The sequence below is a fragment of the Teleopsis dalmanni genome, chromosome 2 (assembly GCF_002237135.1).
Source record: "Teleopsis dalmanni isolate 2A chromosome 2, ASM223713v2, whole genome shotgun sequence".
Classification (NCBI taxonomy): Eukaryota; Metazoa; Arthropoda; class Insecta; order Diptera; family Diopsidae; genus Teleopsis; species Teleopsis dalmanni.
This window is the reverse complement of record NC_051847.1, coordinates 52,267,024-52,288,218: the sequence shown is the minus strand read 5'-3', so window position 1 is coordinate 52,288,218 and position 21,195 is coordinate 52,267,024. Positions and strand designations below refer to the sequence as shown.

Below are 21,195 nucleotides of genomic sequence, written 5' to 3'. Positions count from 1 at the left end.
TTATTTTAAGACTATTCGCACATGTTAAATTTTTATATCTGTACAATTTTATATATTCGTAGAAAATTTAAAATAATATACATATTTACACCAAGCACAATGAAATATTAAAACAAACTTAAAAAAATATTTCAGTATAAGAATGAAATTTTAAAAAAAAATAAATAATTTATGAGATACTAACATTTCAAATGAACTGTTAAGTTTGCTGCAATTGTTAAAATTTTATTTTTGCAGAAATTATGACACTCATACGACACGTATAACGATTTTCCGTTAAAATCCAGTTTCACAGCTTAATTAAAATTTTTCCAGGCATAATATTATATTTGATTTAATAAATTAAATTTTTTTCGGAGAATAAAATTTCGCATATATACTCGTTATTTAAATAAAAATAAATTTTTAAATTTATATCTTTTTTCACTAACCACAAATTTTATTGGTACTGCTCCTGGTCATTAATTATTTAACCGTTTTTGTTGTTTTTAATTAATGGATATTGTTTGGGGTACTTTTTTTTAAACGCAAAATATTAAAATTAAGCACACATCCGTTTTAAAACCGAGAGTTATAAAGCTGTATAATGGTTTTTCCGGCTTATACAAAAATAAATGAAAAACGAACCACGAATCACGTATAAGGAAAGTGAATTTTTTTATTTAATTATTTAAAAAGTTGGACTGATGTGGTTTAATGTTTATGAACAAATTTGGTAGCTACAAGTGCGTTTTAGCTCAGAAGGTCAACTTTGCATAAATAATTTTGTGTATATCATAATAAAATACACTTTTAAAGCAATTTAACTTTGAATGTTTTTAAAAGTAAAGAAGCACTTTGTCAAACCTAATGATTATCCTTACTTTTGATTCTCATAGCAACCACTTTAGGAACAAATAAATATCAGTGGTAATCTATTTAAAACAAAAGTTTTTTAATACCACAAGGTAATTTAAAAGAGCACTGGCTTACTGTAAGAATATTAAGTAGATGTTATTGTGTTTTAAAATGAGAAAATTATAATAATAAATGAGATAATTCTTAAAAAACTAGCAATAAACAAAATATTTAAAATGATATGCATCCAATATTTAGATTAAAAGATATTTATATTAATATAAATTTTTAAATTTAAATACGAATATTTAAATGTGCATAAAACTAATTCTGTCCTACTATAAACATGTTGCGGATATCAGTTAGACATTTAAGACAGTTGAAACTAATGGTGGACTTATAATGACCTTCCCTTTCGGGATAGTTCTTAAACTATTATTGAGAGAAAGTTTGACTGCCATAAAAAGCAATTAATCTCCCTTAATCGCCAATCTATATTATTTTGCAGTTAATTTTGTAGTAAGTGTAAATTTGATATTACTCGATCTAAGCGTCCACAAATTTGAAATTTGCTTTTTCGGGAAGGTTCATGTACGTTGTGGTAAGTAACTAAAGTTTCACAACTGGAGTGTTAGCAGTGCTGTTTTTACTTAATGTGAAATTACACTTTCAATCGGATGCTCTACCTCATAAAGTAGAACAAGATTTCAGGTCTGTGTTGCTCCACATATAGGGGGAATTCATGTTCAAACACATGATTTTAAACCAGTGAAAGATGTACCAATAAAGCATAGGTCGACGAATTATACCAATCTGATTGTTAGGAAAACCATGATTAATAGTTGCTGTTGAAAGAAGGCTAAGTCTTTTTATATATGTTGATCTAATATTTAATATTACTTGATATATATAAAAGATTTTCTAAAAAAAAAATAATAGAATATTCATTTAAGTACATTAAGGAAAAAATATGCTTCATAATTTGATTTAATGTAAATATATAAAATATATATTTATAAATGTATATAAGTACACCTAAGTCTGAAATACCACTGTGTGTAAGAAGCATAATGGAATAAATTGATAACATTCTAAAATCTAATTTAAATCAAAATAATCACTTAATATTCTTATTATTTATATTTAAATTATTGTTATTTTTATCTGTTTATTGTAAAAAGTAATTTTGAAATTTTGAAGAGCTTTAAAATTCTTATAATAATTTTATTATTATAGTGTTCACTATTGACAGATCAATTTAATCTTTAAAATATTTCTTTTTAAAAATAAGAAAATTTAATTAATATAAGGTAATTTATTTTGTCACATATACCATACAAATGAAATAAACTTTAAAAATATATAAACTTTTCCTTTCATATATGTGGATACTAAGCATACTCATATAATTTTAAAATAAATATAATGAAAAAATAATATAAAAATTTTTTGAAAATTTTACATACAAAATGTTTCATTCATTTTTCATTTTGTTTATTTTATTAAATAAATTATACCAAATTACCCTGAGCTTAATCCAAGCAATTTAGAAAGAAAAAAGTATTACATAAATTCACAGCAAATTAAACATGAAATTGAATTTGGTCCAAAATGATTTCCCAAAGGATGAGGAGGATAGGATAGTAAAAATGAAAACAGTTTAATCCCTGAGGCGAAGAACCCAAGTGAACGTGAAAATGTAAATGAAAATCATTGTTGAGATAATAGTTTAAACAAAAGGCAAACTGAAATTATTTTCACTTAATTTGTTTTTGTTATTTGTCTTTTATATTTTGTTTTATTTTCATTATTGTTATTAATGTTTATGTACAAAAGATCGGACCTCTTGACATTACTTTAGTGTCTTGATTCATTTTACTGTCATAAATGTCAACTGAAATTATTTAAATTTCAAAAGTTTACAAATTGTTTTGAGGTTTTATGTTTTCTCTCCACTATTTGTGTTTTATTTTAATTTTGAACATTTTTATTATTAATTAAAATAAAACTTATTAACGAAAACACTTTAGAGAATAAAATTATATCACAACTTCGGTATATTTGAGTAAATATTTTTTGTAGAATTTTAAGAACATTATCTAAGAATTATTAACTGAGAATATTAATAAAAAAATGAACCTGTTCAATTATAAAATTAAATTTGAATAAATAGAAACCATGAATTTTACTCATTTTATAACAGTTGTATGCTCCAAAAACAACTAATAGATACAAAGTGTTAAAAGAAATCAATAGAATTTTAAGATATGGATATAAAGGCAAGCGAAATAAAAATTCAGTATTTGTAATTGTATATAGGCATCAGTATCATATCTTACACCTAAGTATCACATCTTTGATCTTCCTTTCAGAAATTAATTTGGATAAGTAAAGGTTGTAAAATTAAATCACTCTCTACTCTGTGACTATTATTAGTAACATTTCATTTTTTATTATATATTAGTCATTATTGAGTTAGACAGATTACACATTAAATGAAATAAAAAAAGTAAAAATTATCTATCTTTTTGAACTTAAATAAGACGTTTACCCTACATTGCAAAATTAAATTTAAGTAATCTACTCTGTGATTATAGTTTTCTGTTATATCTTAGTTATTAGATGTTAATTAGACATTGCCTATTAAGTAAAATAAAAAAAGTAAAAAAGATCTTCCTTTAATTTAGATAATTAGATTTAGATAAGCTAAAGATTGTAAAATTAAATTAAGTAATCTACTCTGTGACTATTATTAGTAACTTTCAGATTTCTGATATATATATAAGTTATTAAATGTGAATTAGGCACATTACATATTAAATGAAATAAAAAAAGTAAAAAAATCTTCCTTTTAGAACTTATTCCTTTTAGAACTTTATTGAATGTGAGTTAGACAGATTATGTATTAAATGAAATAAAAAACCAAATTCCGAACGTTATGTTAGGTTTTGGAATCAGATATGTTGTAATTTAACATTTTATAATTATCCACTGATCGAAATTGCAAGTGTCCGTATAATTTTAGCGTCTATTAATATCTCAGTAGGTGTGTGTGCTCACCTATTGTCACCTAATAAGGTACATAAATATTTCATTGATATTAAGTATGAATGTTTTGAAGAATATGTATACTCATATATGTAAATTGTTATTAACTATTAATTAATTATTATAATAATAATAATAATTATTAATTAATTATTATAATAGTAATAATAATTATTAATTAATTATTAATTATTCTTATAACCTTAGAAATAATTTTCAGCAAAGTTATTTATAGAAACATTTTCTCTTAAAATAAGAACAATTTAATTTTTTTAAAGTGAATGTTACTTAATTATTCTGTTTATATGTTTATAAGCTATTATGCAAACTAAATAAATGAAATAAGAAAAAGTTTACAAAACCACAAGTCGGCTGCTCAAATATGTATGTAAAATAATAAAGTCGGGTATATAAAAGAACATTCAAATCAATAAAATGTAACTAATTAAGGCAATCAATTGACATTTTTATACACATAATATGGAGTTCCAGCCGTATTGGCAAATTATAATTCCAATAATATTTGTTACAATTGCAAAATTACAAATTATTGAATAGTTTTGTGCAATTCTAATGAGAGAAAATGTTTCCGCACCATTCATGACCCAATTCGTCTGGCTGAATGGCAGAATAGTAAGTCGTGTCAGGCAAGTCAATTTTTGAAATGGAAAGTAATATGACATGTACATTGGTAAACTACAGCAGCTCTCGCATTGATTGCAGACAAGAGCTATTAACACATATTTCACAAACAGGAAATTGACACAACTCAAGAAATTAAGTACTACATGGCACAAGGCACAACCACAACCATTGGCACTGGCACTACCAAATCGCAGCTAAATCATAATTTTAAAAATTAATAATAATTTTTTCTAATTGATTTGTTTTTTTCTGAAGTTTTTAAAGCCATTTTGAAAAAGAATGTAGGTCACAAGTTGTTTGTAATTGTAGCATTTTGTGATTATTGAATTCTTAAGACATATTTTTAGATAAAAATATGACTTAAAGTGGACTATGTGGAAAATTTTTATTGTTTTAAAATAAAATGCCATTTTTAAATTATTATAAAATAATTTTAAAATTATAAAGTACAACTCACTGTAAGGTTGCGGACGTGTTCCATAAAGCGGCTCCTGCAACAATGGAGAGCGACCATTTCCAATTTCTTTGACTGAAATCAAAAAAATAAACGGAAATAAATTTATTAAAATTTTTAAAATTATTGGAATTATTTTTATAATAAAAAAGAAATGATTATATTATACACAATAGTATTTTATTGCATGCAAACATAATCGAAATCGTTTTACAATATATGATTTCAAATCTCATGGAACTATTTAACAATATGGCTTTAATAATTAAAACTTTAATTAATTAGAAAGGTTTTATTAAATTTATATAATAAAAATATATAAACAATTTTTGATTTTTTTCCGCTTTTCTATTATCTTTAAAATTGCACAATGAATTGAAAGTTTTTGGCAACTTTATTTTTAACTTATTGCTTGTTAATATAGTACATAACTAGCTAGGATCAATATATTCACTACAGTCGGAGAATATTGCCAGTATAAATTAAAAAATGTTTTTAAAAAATAAAAACAAAAAAATTATGTTAAATAATGTAATGTAAACGCTCAGACCTGTCGCGATTCAAAATGTTCCAATCAGGAAGTTCATGAACTAATAATCATGTCGGACATTCCAAAGATGTAATGTTACTTTTTTTACACATAATACCCTAATACACTAATTATTAGTGTTTTACCTTTTTATATAACTATATCCATGTGGGTGATAACAAAATGGTGTTTATGCGTATTTTAAACAGAAGAGGAAGCACGATTCCGATTTGTTTGATCGGATCAGTAAAATAAAACTGATTGGAAGGCAATAATTGGGATCATTAACTACTTCGAGCAATGAGGTCGATAACTGAGTAATATATGTAATAATATTGCAATAAAAGTAAGTATGGATAAGCAAAATAAACTTTCACAAGTACAACTCTAGATTTATAGTTCTCCAAATTACGAGTTAAAAGAGCTTAAAATAATTATAATTCTTACTATTTTATAAAGACAAACATTTTTTCACTTCCAATCATATTTTTTTAAAAAAATATACATTAAAGTAAAATAATAAAAATAAATTTATTAAATTATTAATATTATTATACTAAAAGTATAAAAATAATATATATTCATAATATATATTGTTAAACCTGCTGAATTGTCATTGCTGCAATATTTACTCGCTATTAACCTTTTTACCCCATTTTACCATTTTTTATTTTGGGTTATTATGGATTAATTATCGATAAAAATAATGTTCATTTAGAAGGGCGATAATTTTAATATCTGATTTCATCACTTTAGTAAATGATATCGTAAGTTTTATTGAATAACATTAGTTATAGTTTCAATTATGATTTTATTATTATTCTATTTTTCTATTTTAATGCAAAGAAAAACATAAACGTATTTAATGAAACATTTAATTTATTTAATCTAATTAAGCTGCAATGTTTTTTAACAATGTCATATATGCGATTATTTCTTTAAAATTATTGTGTGCTTGAAAAATTTATTATTTCAAAATGAATCAAATTCCATTGATTAAAATTGTGAAAATTAAAAATTAAATGCAAGAATGACTAGAGTTTCAACTGCGCACAGAACAAGTTTTTTATAAAATTTACTTTTAGTTTGAAGCAATAACTATAATAATTAAATCAAATGAATATTTAATAATTACCAGAAATTCTTAATTACTATTTTTTTAGTTCTTGTAATAAAATCAACTATGTTTATATTTAAAAAAAATGTGATTATCAAAACCAAAAATTAAATACAACATAATATGAAATAAGTAAAAAACTTTATTGAAACCAGTACATGACATTTGAAAAATTAATGAAGGCAAATGAAATTAAATAAAATAAAATAAAGTATTATATTAAACTAAAATATGAAATAAAAAACTGAACAATTATATGTTCATTTAAATTTTTTTTTGTTTTTAATTGATTTTTCTACAAAAAGAAAAACATTTTATTACTGTTAATTAACTTAGTTAAAATTCAGTAAATGTTTAGTATTTTATATATTTTTATATAAACAGTTTTATAATAATTTTAAATATGTTATGTTTTATTTGTGGTTAAATATTAAATTTGGTTAATAACTGCACATATTATATTAACAAATTATGTGAATAATTTAGTATGTGAATATATAATTTTCTTCTTCACTAATCCATTCCAATCATTAACACATCGTTGTTCTATGGTACTCATACATATGGTATAAATGCATAATAGGTGATTTCTGATGATTATATCACATTTCGGTATACAAAGAAAATTAATTTTTTAACACAAAATATAATTAAACCAAACACGTATAGGAAATATGCTATGTAAAAACTCATTTTATATTATAAATGTAAAATATATTACTTGTCTTGAACATAATGATAGATAACACCTTTAAGAAACAAAGAAGAGAAAAGTTTCAAAAATATTTGATTTGATACGATCCTCGTATTACCCATACTGCTAAAGAGAAATACAAATCAGTAAGTTAAAAATCAAATTATTTCAATTATTCCAGTATTTAAATCTAACTTGCTTAAAAAAAAAACCTAAAATACTAGAATACTCTAATTATCCTTTTCACAATTTTATTTTTTTCTTCTTTATTTTAGTTACTTCAACAGGAATAAACAGCAACAATTTTTATACAGCAATGATTATACAAAAATGATATATAAGAAATAAAATAAAAATATTCAATAATAACAACGTTGTCTTGTCTTCTATAGGAATTTTTTTTTATATTCAAAATTTATTGAAGAGGATAACACTAATCACATCAACAAAATCAGTTATAACAATACAATTAATGATGGTACTAAGTTCTTGTAACATACTCTTAGTGCAGCATAGTATTCCTGCAATATTTCAAATCTAGTTCTGTTTTTAACAACTTGGTATATTTAATTTCAGATATATCTAGCTATTATCATATTCTAGTGGGTATCCATCATATCCATGGGTCTCCAAAGTGAAGGTTGGGGATTAAGAACTTTTCCTCAATTATAAAATTTACATTAATATACATTTCATTTCATAATCATACTTTTTTATTTAACCCATATAAAATGTTAGTGTTTATAACTATATTATTGAAATAAAAAATTTTTTAAGTATTCTTTGTCAAGAATTTTAGAATTAAAATAATTGTTAATTATTTTCTATTGTTTATATTTACATGTAAATGTATTTGATCAAGGTTTTACTTTTTGCATTTACAAAACATATATAGAAAAGTGCATAAATCAAATATATACTGTACATAGAAATATAATTAAATTACCTTATAAATAAACTCACCAAAAAGACGAATTATGCAAGTTAAGATACAATCACATAAACTTTTCAAAACAATAGATGATAGCACGTCATCTCCAACACAGTTCCATTGTTGCTTTAACCAAACTCCATAACGTTTTTTTTTCTTTGTTTTTAAAACTTACATATAAACTACCCCAATAAATGTTTATTGTTAGAACAGATCTTTTTAGATTTTATCGCATTGCAATAATTAACAAAAACGAAAAAATAATTTAGTATTTCTTTATTGAAGTATTTTGGCATATTTTATATATGCCCCAAAATTATGACTCTTCAACAACCACAGTGGCAACACTTTATGTTCCATTACTTTTAATAAAAAATTTTATTTTTATTTTTAAGTCAAAGTTTCAGTATTCAAAAAATTCAAAAACTGTTTGTTCTAAGTTTAGTGAACATTATTGCATCGAAACACATATGAAATCATTTGTATTTTTACTAAATCTTAAAAATCTATGATCTGCCTAACTGAAAGTTTTCGTAATAGATATATATTACAAGTTATGTATTACTTTGAAGCGAGAATAGAACCAAGTGGCACTAAATTGGGGTAGTTATTGTAAAAGGAGTAGTAGTAGGAATGTGGTTTGAAATAGAAATAAAACAGCGAATGCGGTAGTTTTCATCGTTGGACTTATCTCGTCCAGAACTGATTTAACTGCTTCCTCTTTTTACCCACTTATCCATCATCGTCCTAAGCTGCAGCGGAAGTCGGAGTAGTCGCAAAGAATACGGTGATCGGAAACCCTGCACACAGACAAACAAGCGAGAATTGGCATTTTTGAATTTATTTTTGTTAACTTTTTTATAGTATTTTTTTTTTTTTGTAAATTTCATTTACTTGTATCTTTTTTTTTGAATTTGAAATTGATTTTGATTTTAAAGTTTACTTGAGTGATTAAAAAACAATTAAATTATTTTGGCTTTGTTTTTGAATTTTTTGGATATTGCTGAGTTTTTAATTGCTAATAATTATTTTGGTGCAAAAATCGGTTTTTGTACTTTTTACTGAAGATCAGTAGCATTTTGTTCATAGTTGTTGTAATTGTAGTTGTTGTTGTTGTAATAGTAGTTTATTAATTTTGTGGAATAATTAAAACAGAAATAGAAACAAACGGGATAAGTGGTTATATATAAGTGGTATATAATCAAGACTAACTTGTTAGTAAATCAAGTTACAAAAGGACGAAAATCTTTTTTTTCTATTGCAGTTGTTAGTATAAGTTTTTATTTTCATCATTTTTACGCGGGCTTGTGATTGTAATAGATAAATTTTGTTTTTGTTGTTGTTGTTGCTTTGCTTTTAAATTTAAAATTTATAATTTTTAGTATTTGCATTTAGTTTTTGATATACTTTGTTTTTTGTTTAAGTTCTTGCATTTCTTTATTCGTGTTCGGTGTTAGTTTTGAAGTTCACTTTTTCAATATATTAGTTTAGTGTTGCTTTCAATTTATTTATTTAGTAGGTAATAGTAAATCATTGTAAATGAATTGTAGTAGTTTTATCAATAGTAGCAGTAGTAATAGTAGTAATTATAGTGGTAGTAGCAATAACAGTAAAAGTAATAGCAAAGTTGTAGGAGTGGTTAAGTGTTGCTGATGGCTGTGTTGGAGATTGTGTTGAAAGATGAAAAGCTGCGGTTTAGTATAATTTTGCTTTGAATAAAAATATTTTATTTTTTTAATATTTCTTTAAAAATTTTAGATAAAAAATATATGTAATACTTAAAACTTAAAAATTCAAGCACCTGTTATGTAATATTTTAATAAAATATTTAAAAAAATTTTCAAAATATAGGTATAAATATATAGGTACCATTATATCCTAAAATTTATTTTTAATTATGCGATTTTGGATTGATCAAAGTTTAAATTAACGTTTCGATTACCGCCAAATATCAAACATTAATAGTAAATAAAAACTCATATTGACTTATTCACACGTATTTAATTTTTGGACTGCAAGTATATATTGGAAGTTGAACCCTTTCAAATTCGAAACGTAGACTTGCTGATTAACATACCAAACTAGAGGTGGAAAACTATCGATAGTCGGCACCATCGATAGTGAACGATAGTTTTTTTCTAAACTATCAATTACTATTGATAGTTTTCGATAGTACGTTAATTTTAATACAAATGTCTGTTCAATTCATAAAATCATATATATATTTTAAATTTCACAGAAATAATATTTTTATTTTACAGAAATAATATAAAACAAAAATCATAAATTTCATCTCCTTTTTCTACAATATTTCTATTTTAGTAACTAAAGATTTTTGTTTAAAAATAACACCATATTGATGTTTTTTTCTTTCAGTAGAGCCCGGCGTTCTGAAACTATTTGTCCAACTTTACTGAACATACGCTCGGACTTAACTGAAGTAGCGGTTATACAGAATTATTTCATTATTACTATTTAATAGTAATTTAATGTGGAAATATTTATCTCCGTTATGTTTTTAGAATTAGAATTTAAAATTCACTTCACTTTATGCAGATATCAAAAGTACACTTTTTTTGTGAAGCGTTGCTATTACAAACTATCGTAGACTATCGATAGTCTAGCACTGCCATCGATGGCGGATCAATAGTGGTAAACCATAGATAGTGTCGATAGTACTATCGATAGTTCTCCACCTCTATACCAAACCGACATCGCAAATTATTTACAATCTTAAGATTTTTTTGTAAATTATTATTTTTTTAGACAACAGCTATGCGATCACTTAGTTAAAAATAAATATTTGCATAATATAATAATTAACGATAAAAATATTTAAATAATATATTAATGTGACTAAAGAATATACGCTATAAAATCTGTTTAATTATGTTATAAAAGTTTTGTGTTTATTAAAGTTATTTTTAAATACGTAAATATTATATTACAAATTTAAATATTTTTGATGTAAAAATTGTCTTAGTTTTAATTAATTGTTTGTATAATATTAAAATTAGAGATAAAAATATTTAAATAATTGCGAGTAAATAATTTATTATTAATATTATTAGTATTTATTTAATTATAATATTAGGATAATTTTAATTATAATAGAATAATATTGGAATTTTACCATACTTTATATTTACTACATATAAATATCTGTTTTCTTAGTAATCATATATTGAACACTATAGCTTATTTCCATAAATAAAAAATCGAGAAAAACATTATTTCTAATACCGAATTAAAAGATTTCTTTTTTTTAAAAATCATTTGAATAGCCATTGCTGTCAAAGGGTACTATATTTTTATGAAGAAATGGATTCATTAAAAAAAAGAATTTAAGGATAAATTATTCGCTAGGAATAGACTTGTTATCTAGTGATAAAAATCTTGTGAATATATACCACTAATGGCTCTTATGTACGATTTCGAATAAGTCCGCATATTCGGTGGAAACACCAAATATAACCAAAGATATCAATGCAATTGATATTACTAACTGGCGACAGCAAGCCATTGATTAAGTTGGCTCCTGGACGTTACTGAATGCGGCCAATGGCATCTCACGTGAACGCCGAAAACTGCACAGCTCTTTCAGCAAATTATCTACTATTGAGGAATAACACCTAATCCATTAATTTGAACCAGAAGTACTTATCAAAAAACTTTTCTAACTAATTGGGGAGAGTGACTTAACTGTCTTATAATATATTAATGTATTATTAATGTATATTCAACTTTCAATAAAAATATAAATATAGTACACATTCTACTACAATAATTCAAAATTCTCTTATATTCTTTTCAACTTTGTATAAAACTTTGCAGAAACTTACAAAACTATTTTAAAGTGAAAAATATTAATGTATTCAATTTTTCTACATTTTCTAAAGTAAAACAAAGTCGATGTAAAACTTCTTACTGATAAAAGAAATAAATAGTTCACTTTATGTGCATATGTAAAAGTCGATGTACTTGCATATATACTTCACTTGATTCTACTTTTAATGCTATTATTTTTCTATCTACCCCTCTACCCATTTTAATAGCAATTTGTAATTTTTTTTCGAGCAATCACAACAGCAATTTACAGTTTGAGCTTATCTTTGCACTTAATACTTGCAGTTTTTTAATGGTAATAAATTTATTTTTGAGGTTATTTGTGCTACACCTAAATATATTTATATATGTTCTATATCTACTTTCTGTTTATACTAAAAGCAAAAAATTTCTGTTCACTATCTATCAAATATTTACTTAATGCCACTTTTTCTATACTGCCATTTTAAGACAAACTTTATTTTACATTTTCCTTCCACAGTCCTTGTTCTTCTGCTTTTTCGTCTTTCTTGCTTGCCGCCTGCCTTTGAAGCTCATTTAAATAACGAGTCCTAGTTGTCACGCGATTTTTTTTTTCAATTTCAGCATATGTACATATTTGCGGGCTTCAAGGATATTCGATTTTTGTGGGAGTTTCAATTTTAACTTACACCATTTCGTTTAACTTTGAAATAACTATTTGTTTAAGAAAAAACTACTATGATATGATAACTTGAAGGAAAATTTTTATACAGTTTACTAGAGTAAGTTTTCTATCCGTTAAACTATTTTTATAGTAACTTTTTTTTTATTGAAATTTAGGCTGAACAATCGATATTTGTAAAGGATCGGCATAAAAGGGTTTATAAAAATGTTACAATGGATATGAATTTTTGAATATGACTTCTTACAGAAAGTAGTACATAATTATATTAAACTATGTAATATAATTGATGTTCATAATATGTATGTACAGCTCATTAAATCAGTATAATTTAATTATAAAATACTGTCAAGTGCGAACATACAAGTCAAGTACAGCTTTGGATCAAATGACTAATGAACGCTGATTCTGAGCTTCAAATTTGACAGGGCATAAGTTCAACCCTTCGCATTTGTAGTCTCCAAAAAATATTTAGGAATAATTAGATACAAGGAAAAATTCCAAGACCATTGATGATGGGTATTTGGCAATACTCGAAACATACAGCTGTTTCGAAAATTCAATTAATTAAAATAATATAAAAAAAAATTTTTGTTGTTGTTGTTCACTACTTGTATTCCACTTTTAAAATTAGATTTTATTAAATGAAAGCTTAAAATGAAAGCTATGCTTATTACAAGATGTACAAATCAAAATACAAAAAAAAAAATAAAAGTCAATAATATGAAATTAGAATGGGAATGTGATATGAAATTTTTAGGTCTAACTTCTGACAGAAGGTTTTGTTTGCTAGAGAATCTAACGGTCAAAAAACTGGCTTGTAAAATGACACTGTATGCTCTGAAACCTTTATTACAAGAAAAAAAAAATTCTACTTTATAGGCAAGTAATAAGACAAAAATTACGTTATGACTATGTTTCTTTATTTCTTATGGAAATGCTTTCTCATCCTTCAGTAGAAAATTTAAAACTATCGAAATATTGTATTAAAACGTATAGGGAAAGCTTCATGATGTATCAGAAATGACGATTCTGCTTTATAAGCAAGCAATTTGATCTAAACTACATTTCTAATTTCTTATGGCAATGCTACCCCTTCCTTCATTAGAAAATTTTAAGCTTATCGACATATGCTGAAAGTTTTATGGTATATCAAAAATGAAGATAAACACAAAAACCTGAGTGTCTACTAAATCTACAAAGTATAATTGATTTTGTTCTAGCATTGCCACCTGTTGTGAAGTCAGGTACTTATCAATTTACCTACAACATCAAAGACAGAGCGCTAAAATTGTTTGATTCTTCAGATGTTAACACTAATTTAGAATTACATTTTCCTAAATAAAATGCAATATATGTTCCGTCAGGAATATATGCTGGACTTCAAACCATATTTCTGTAAATTCACATGAATAACTTATTATTGTAATTCAATGAAAATCTTTTCACAGTGGATCATCTAAGTGGTCACAGACACTGTTGAGTAAAAGTGCTTTATATATTTAAACAAAAAAAAAAAAAAAGTAGTAGAATCTTAACAACCATGTTTATTATTTTTAAAAGCAAAATAACTTGCAAAAATAATAAATTCTAAAATAGGAAGCAATGACACTAAACGACCAATGATGAACAACAGAACAATAGTTAAGTAAAATATTTATAACATAATAGCAACAAAACATACCGTAACACTATTGAAAAGACGTACGAAACACAAGGGGTGTAGTAGTGTTAACACTCGATAATGGCATTCCATAAAAAGGACACTTCAATTTCTCGACAAAAAATCTTTCATTGTAAAAGTTTCTGTGTTTCTTCTAGTATATTACAAATATACTATGCAAAGTATTTACATGTTCATATATTTACGATTACAGTTTATCTCATACAGTGTACACAGTCAATGTGGGTAATGTGGGTGTGCGTAAGTACAAAATTTCAATCTCCGTTTTGTTTATCAAACGCTTATTCAATGGACTTCAATTTCATTTAAAGTAAAGCATTTATTTTGGTTACCAAACTTTTCTCCTAGGAGATTACAAAATTTTATTTCAAACTGTGTTGATTTCTTTTGTTCTTAAGTGCTTTTGAGAATAAAACAGCTTTTTAAGCACATATCTATACACATATATACACATCTATAAAAATTTTAAGGCAAACCCACACAGTTTTCATTGGCTTTTATATATGCCAACTTTTTCCTGTTTTATTCAAAGCAAAGCAATAAAATGTAATAACGAAAATTCATTCGCATGAATTATTTATTTATATTTAATTTGATTGAAGGATATGAGGACATATTACCGAATTGTGTGTATGAAAATAAGTGGGTGCTCTGTTTCCGGCGTGCGTAACCATATCCATGTATATGAATACATATGAATGTGTTGTATGCTGCTGTTGTTATTGTTGTTGTTGTTGTTGCATGCAATATTTTATTTTACAATTTTGCAATTTTTTCCCAGTTTCATTAAAATGTTTATATTTTTATTTCAGAAACTTCACCGCACAATAGTTTTTCAGGTATCATTTATTTATAAAATATGATATATTTTTTTGTGATATGCGGAAACATTTATTTATAAAATATGATATTTTATGTGTTATATTAATATGATAGCAATATGGGGGAAATCATATGATTTATTTATGTTTATAAGCAAATATAAAATTGAATATAGAAAACAATACAACTGCAAAATGGAAATTTTAGAAATATTTATTATGACAATTTTATGTCTTCGAGTAATTATTAATAAAGTTACAACAGTATGAAATTCAAAAAAGAATTTGAAAATATTTGGTTTTGAATTTGCAGCATTCACACAGGATGTAAAGTTAAGTTATGATTAAAATAATTTATTTAATATTTCATTACAAAATCTTTTACTACCCATAATTTGGTTGAATATATTTTGAGCACAATCGGCTTATCGAAACCTCTCCAAATTTGAGCCCAAACGTGGTAAACTTTTTTATTGTTTTGAATATCTTAAAAACGAGAAGAGGTAAAAAATTAAAATGTGGGCCACATAATACTTGTCCTATATCACTAAGGTTCAAAACGTTTCGTGATACTCTACCTACTGCAATACCCACAACCCATACGAAGCATATTTCTTATTGTTTTTAAAAACATTCTACTTCTATTAGATTATATTTATTTATTACAGATATAAAAATACAAAATGGGATTTATGACTCAAAATGGGAGTGATTCGCCAATTAATTTTTAAGTACTATGCAATTTTGTAAAATTTTAGTGAAATTAAATGTTCTTAAAAACTATATCAATTTTGAACCCTCTTAAATATTCAAATCAAATTACTTATTAGTACCTCTTTTTTGTTATTTGTACTAGGTGCAATATTAAAACGATTTTTGTGTTTATTTGAAGAATCGTTAATAAAAAACAAAAAAAAAAAAAATTTGAATCCTTTTCTTTTTAAAAAAAGAAAATTTTTATAAATCTCAAAATATAATTATTACTTATGTCTTTATATTTTGGTTTTAGGTCGTGTTTTTATAAAAGTTATATTTTATAATTATTACGATCAATATTCAATTAGTTAGGTCGAAACGTCCTAAGCCTAGTTACAATAAAAAAAATTAGTTAAATTTTATATAATAACTTACATTATATAAAAACAAACTTAAGATTAAATTAAAAATATCACAGTTCTTAACTTATGTATATATTTATTTAGCAGATACTTCGGTCTACTCCGTAGACCATCTTCAGTGTTATTACACACCAATAGTTTGATACTTTTTATTTAATGTTAAGTTTGTTTTTATATAATTCAAGTTTAAGGAAAATTTCATTATAATATCTCTACTGGTTGAGAAAATACCAAATTTTGATTGTCTTAATTTAATTCTACCACACTCTACACCCATAGGGAGTGGTCCAATTGAACTGCAACTTTTTAGAGGGCTACAATTTTTTTATTTGTAATTGAATTTTATTAAAGCAACATAAAAATTTTTAGAATTAAATTTTCGAATTCATTTTGGAATGATAATATGTCCGCCTTTAGTGCAAATTGTCATTCTAAGTGGGTCAATAACTAAATTGCACGCTGCACAAATTTGAACCACTCTAGCCCTCTAGTATTTTTTGAAAGTACTGATCGAACAGATTTTCTGTCTATAATCGTTAACTCACTAGTTTGAAGAAAGAATCATCGATAACTGTTTGATATCATTGATTGTTGAGCAGTTGTAGAACAACGCAACAGCTTGCGGACATGCTTGTTTGTCCGCCGCAATGTAAATTAAACTATTCATTTCTTTAATATTAAAATTCAAGTATTTAAATTATTTTACATTTAAAGTATTTTTATTGTAAGTAAAAATTTATTAACAATTTAATTTTAACAATAATTAGATTTATGATACAAAATATCATAGAGATTCTGCGGTTTCATCAATCTGACAAAGATCAAAATTCCAAAATCTTATATTCGAATTTAGTCTCCTATTTCTATGCGCTCTTTACAGTGTTTAAAATTCATTGTCATTAGAGTGCATTGTGTGCTTCCTCGTCTCTTTCTGAAATGCAAATCAAAGCAGACAACATTGTCAAATAGACAAATAATACCCACAAAAACATGAAAAGCGAGGAAAATGCAAAAAGACGTTGAAGCAGAGTACTAGTACCACCAGTGAGACGAGATGTTACCAGCTGCATTCAGTGCTGTTGAATCCAAAATTTATTCCATGCCATTCAGCATTCAGTAGTTGTGTTTCTTATTAGCAACGACAGTAGATTCTAAAATTATTAGCAGCGGCGCAACCGACTCAGCGGTACAACAAATGAATTGTTTATTGCATATGACATCTGTGTCCAAAGAGCCAGGCAAGCAAATATTTATATGCTCGTATTTTATGTTATATTCACATGTTAAAACTTAACACAGTGCAAAGTGGAGCCTTCCAGCGAATTAAAAATGCAAAAAAAGATAAAAGAAAGCAGAATACTTTTGACGTTTCTTCGGTGTTGTAAGCGTTGGCACCTCTGTCAACTTGCAAGTGCCTACAACAACGACCTCTGTTCAAGCAGCAGACATTTAGGCGTACTTAGAAAGGCTCTAACAGCACCAACAAACAAAATAAATAGCCAGACAGCGTGTCTACTAAAATATTTTTTATTAATTTTTTGTGTATACTTTTCTTATTCATTGGAATTTTAACCTATTTAAAATTTTTCCAGCTATTTTAATTCTCACATATGTAAAAATAAATGAGTGCATTTATGTTTCATATTCATAATTCCAATTTTTTAATGAGCTATGAAAATAGACTGACAATTATCACACATTGTATATAGCACAATGAACATTACATAAAAGTAATTAACAAGTTGAATATTTTTTACAAAAAATATTAACATTAAGCTTTTAAGTAATATAAGTATAATGACGCATGTAATAAATTATTTATATAAATTTTTAAGTTTGCCATTGATTTTTGATATTTATAGGTCTATCATATACGAATTTAATAAATAGGAACTATAAATTGGTAGAACTGTATAACCTACCAGTTCTACACTTAAAATTGAGCAATAACAGTCGATGAAAATATATTCAAAACATAAGGAAACTGTAAGGAAGAATTGATGTAACTGAGGGATGAAGAGGACATTGTGAAAAATATCACACTACACACATTAAGAATGGTTTGACCCGACACCAAAAATAAATTTTTATTATACCCTATCATAATAGACATTGGTAAGAAAAACTGAAAATCTTTACACAGAGCTATAGAAGAATAGAATAGAATTCTTGTATAGAATAGAAGTCTTGAGTTGTAATGCTAAAGACTGAATTAACAGTAACATTTTTTTATTATGTTTATAAATTATTGTAGAGAGGTTTCGAAAAGTAGAGAACTTAACAACAGGAAGCTGACTCTGAGCTTCAAATTTGGCAGGGTATAAGTATAAGTTCAACCCTTGGTTCTTGTGGTCTCAAAAAATTATTTACAAAAACTTAAATATAAGAAATAGTTCCAAGACCACTGATGATGGGTATTTGGTAATACTGGAAACAGCTGTATGGTCAGCCAAAAATTCAATTAATTAATATAATATAAAAATAATTTCTTTTGTTCTTTAGTTCTTTTCAAAACCTCTCGACTAAATATACTAGTTTCTATTAAGTAAAATAGTTTACTTTCCTCATAACTGACAGTATATGCAATAGAGTTTTCACGGAAAGACTGATTCTATATATTATAGGTTTCCTGATCTTTGCAGTGTTATTCAAGGGGAGGTAGTGGCTATAAGAGAAGCTTTAGCTTATGCGGAAAAGGTGAAGCTGTTTTAAAGACATTTAGTTCACTCCAATTTACATAAATGCGGTTTTTGACTGCTACACATACTTAAATATGATGTGTAGCAGAAAACCTAACCTCTTTCGAAAGCATTTTTTTATTAATTTGAAAAGCACCTAACATAATTACAAAAAATAAATACCTACATTTGTAAAAACTTATTTCAGTCATAAATGCGATACTTATAGTATCTATATTATAAATTATACTTATTCCGATATCAACTATATAATATAAGTATATCATAATAATTATATTGCAAAACTCCTTCATAGTGTTTAAATTAACAGTAAACTAAATTAATAAATTGTTTCATAAAAATATGTAGGTTTTTTTTAAACTATATTGTATTTCTATTTTAAAAAATAACATTTTGTAACAAAACAATATAAAAAAATGTCAGTAATTAGTTTTTGTTAGGCAAAGGACTTTGTGCAAACTATTCAAAATACACTAAAATGCGGGGAACAGAGCTGAGGCTATTGTTTGTCTGTGTGCATAATATCATTTTAATTAAAATATATATAAATATATATATTTTATGGTATTTATATAAAATAACTTTTACTGGAGTTTATTGGAGCTTGTTGCGAGTTCATATATAATTTATTTATATTCTGGCATATAAATACAATTTGATAGTTTTAACTATGATGAGTTCGTCTTTTTGTTGAGTTTCCGAAAACTTTTCAGCAAAAACTCATGTGTGGTGTAGTTTTTATAGTATTTGTAAATTGGCTTGTATAAAAAAACTTAATTTTTAAATGTTAAATATATTATATATATGAGTATTAATAGATATATCTTGTGTTACTGCATTTGTACATGATTTCATCTAAATGCTACTAATGAGTATCTAATAAGAAGCCTCAAAAGAGAAGAAAATCAAAACGAAAAACTTAAAAAAAAAAAAGAAAAAAATTATTTAAGTTTGTACATACATTCTAGTATTGTATCTCGTAGATTGTATGCTGAGTGAAATTTCAATTAACAAAATATTTGATTCTTTTTTTTTGTTCCTAATTTTAAATTCAATTAATTTTTTTGTTTTTTAATTTTATATTTATGTATGTTGAGTGTTATTTGTGTGTAAATACGTGTATTGATCTGAAATTGCAACATAATCGAATTAAAAATAAAACTGAAGTGATGAGCAGTTATGCAAGTGTACAAGACTGTGTGTATGTAAAAGTATCTATATATATATATATTTATATATATATATCTAGATAAATTTGTAAGTATATATTTTTACAATTATTTCAGTTTGATAAGTGCATTTAAAATTTTGTTTTTTTGTTTTAAATATTTAATTTAATATCTAACTCACCTGCTGTAAGTGTATAATCCCAGCTAGTGTCTTGCTCATTCTTATAGACATTTAACTTTTCCGGCTATAAATTTATAGTAAAGTAAGAAAGTAAATTAAAATGGAAAAACTTATTAAAATATGAGTAATAATTACTAATAACTAAATTACTATTTAATACATAGAAATGTAAATAAATTATAGTTTTATTAATATGTTAACAATATTATTCTACCTTGGCATAGTCAATTTTCAAAGTGCAGCAACCAGAGTAAATATCAGCACCATTTAGGTTTTCACGAGCTCTGGTAGCAGCTTCCAAACTATCAAATTCAACCATAGCCTGGACACCATTCTTTTTGAATATAACAATACGCAATACCTGACCATGTGTATGACAGATTTTGTGCAAAACATCCTAGAAAAAAATAAATAGAAGATATATTAAATAAAATAATAACTAAAGATTAAATTCGAAAAATATATAAAAAAATTTTTTTATATATATTATATTTACAGATTTTGTGCAAAACATCCTAGAAAAAAAAATATATAGAAGATATATTAAATAAAATAATAACTAAAGATTAAAATTGAAAAATGTATATAAAAAAATTTTACCAAAAATTTATACCAAATTCAATAAAATCAGAAAAAATTAAATTTAACCTCCATTAATAGAGATATTTATTTTTTGTTCAATCTTAAATTCAATTTAACGGTGCTTCTTTGACAACTAGTTCAAGCAAATCAAGTATGTATATATATTTTTATACTGAATTTGCTCGTTATATTAAATA

At 25.1% G+C, this 21,195-nt stretch overlaps 1 protein-coding gene across 1 annotated transcript in view; it reads right to left on the bottom strand.

The window, feature by feature from the left end:
* LOC119678623 (heterogeneous nuclear ribonucleoprotein L) overlaps nt 1-20,811 on the bottom strand; it is a 114,905-nt gene extending 94,094 nt beyond the window's left edge. Inside the window, exons 1-2 of the mRNA XM_038090559.1 lie at nt 20,631-20,811; nt 20,417-20,480 (exon numbers count right to left, since the gene is read on the bottom strand). Coding sequence (XP_037946487.1) covers nt 20,417-20,480; nt 20,631-20,735 — 169 coding nt within the window. The 5' untranslated portion in view covers nt 20,736-20,811. The remainder of the gene's footprint in view (nt 1-20,416; nt 20,481-20,630) is intronic.
* Between the last annotated feature and the right edge of the window lie 384 nt (nt 20,812-21,195).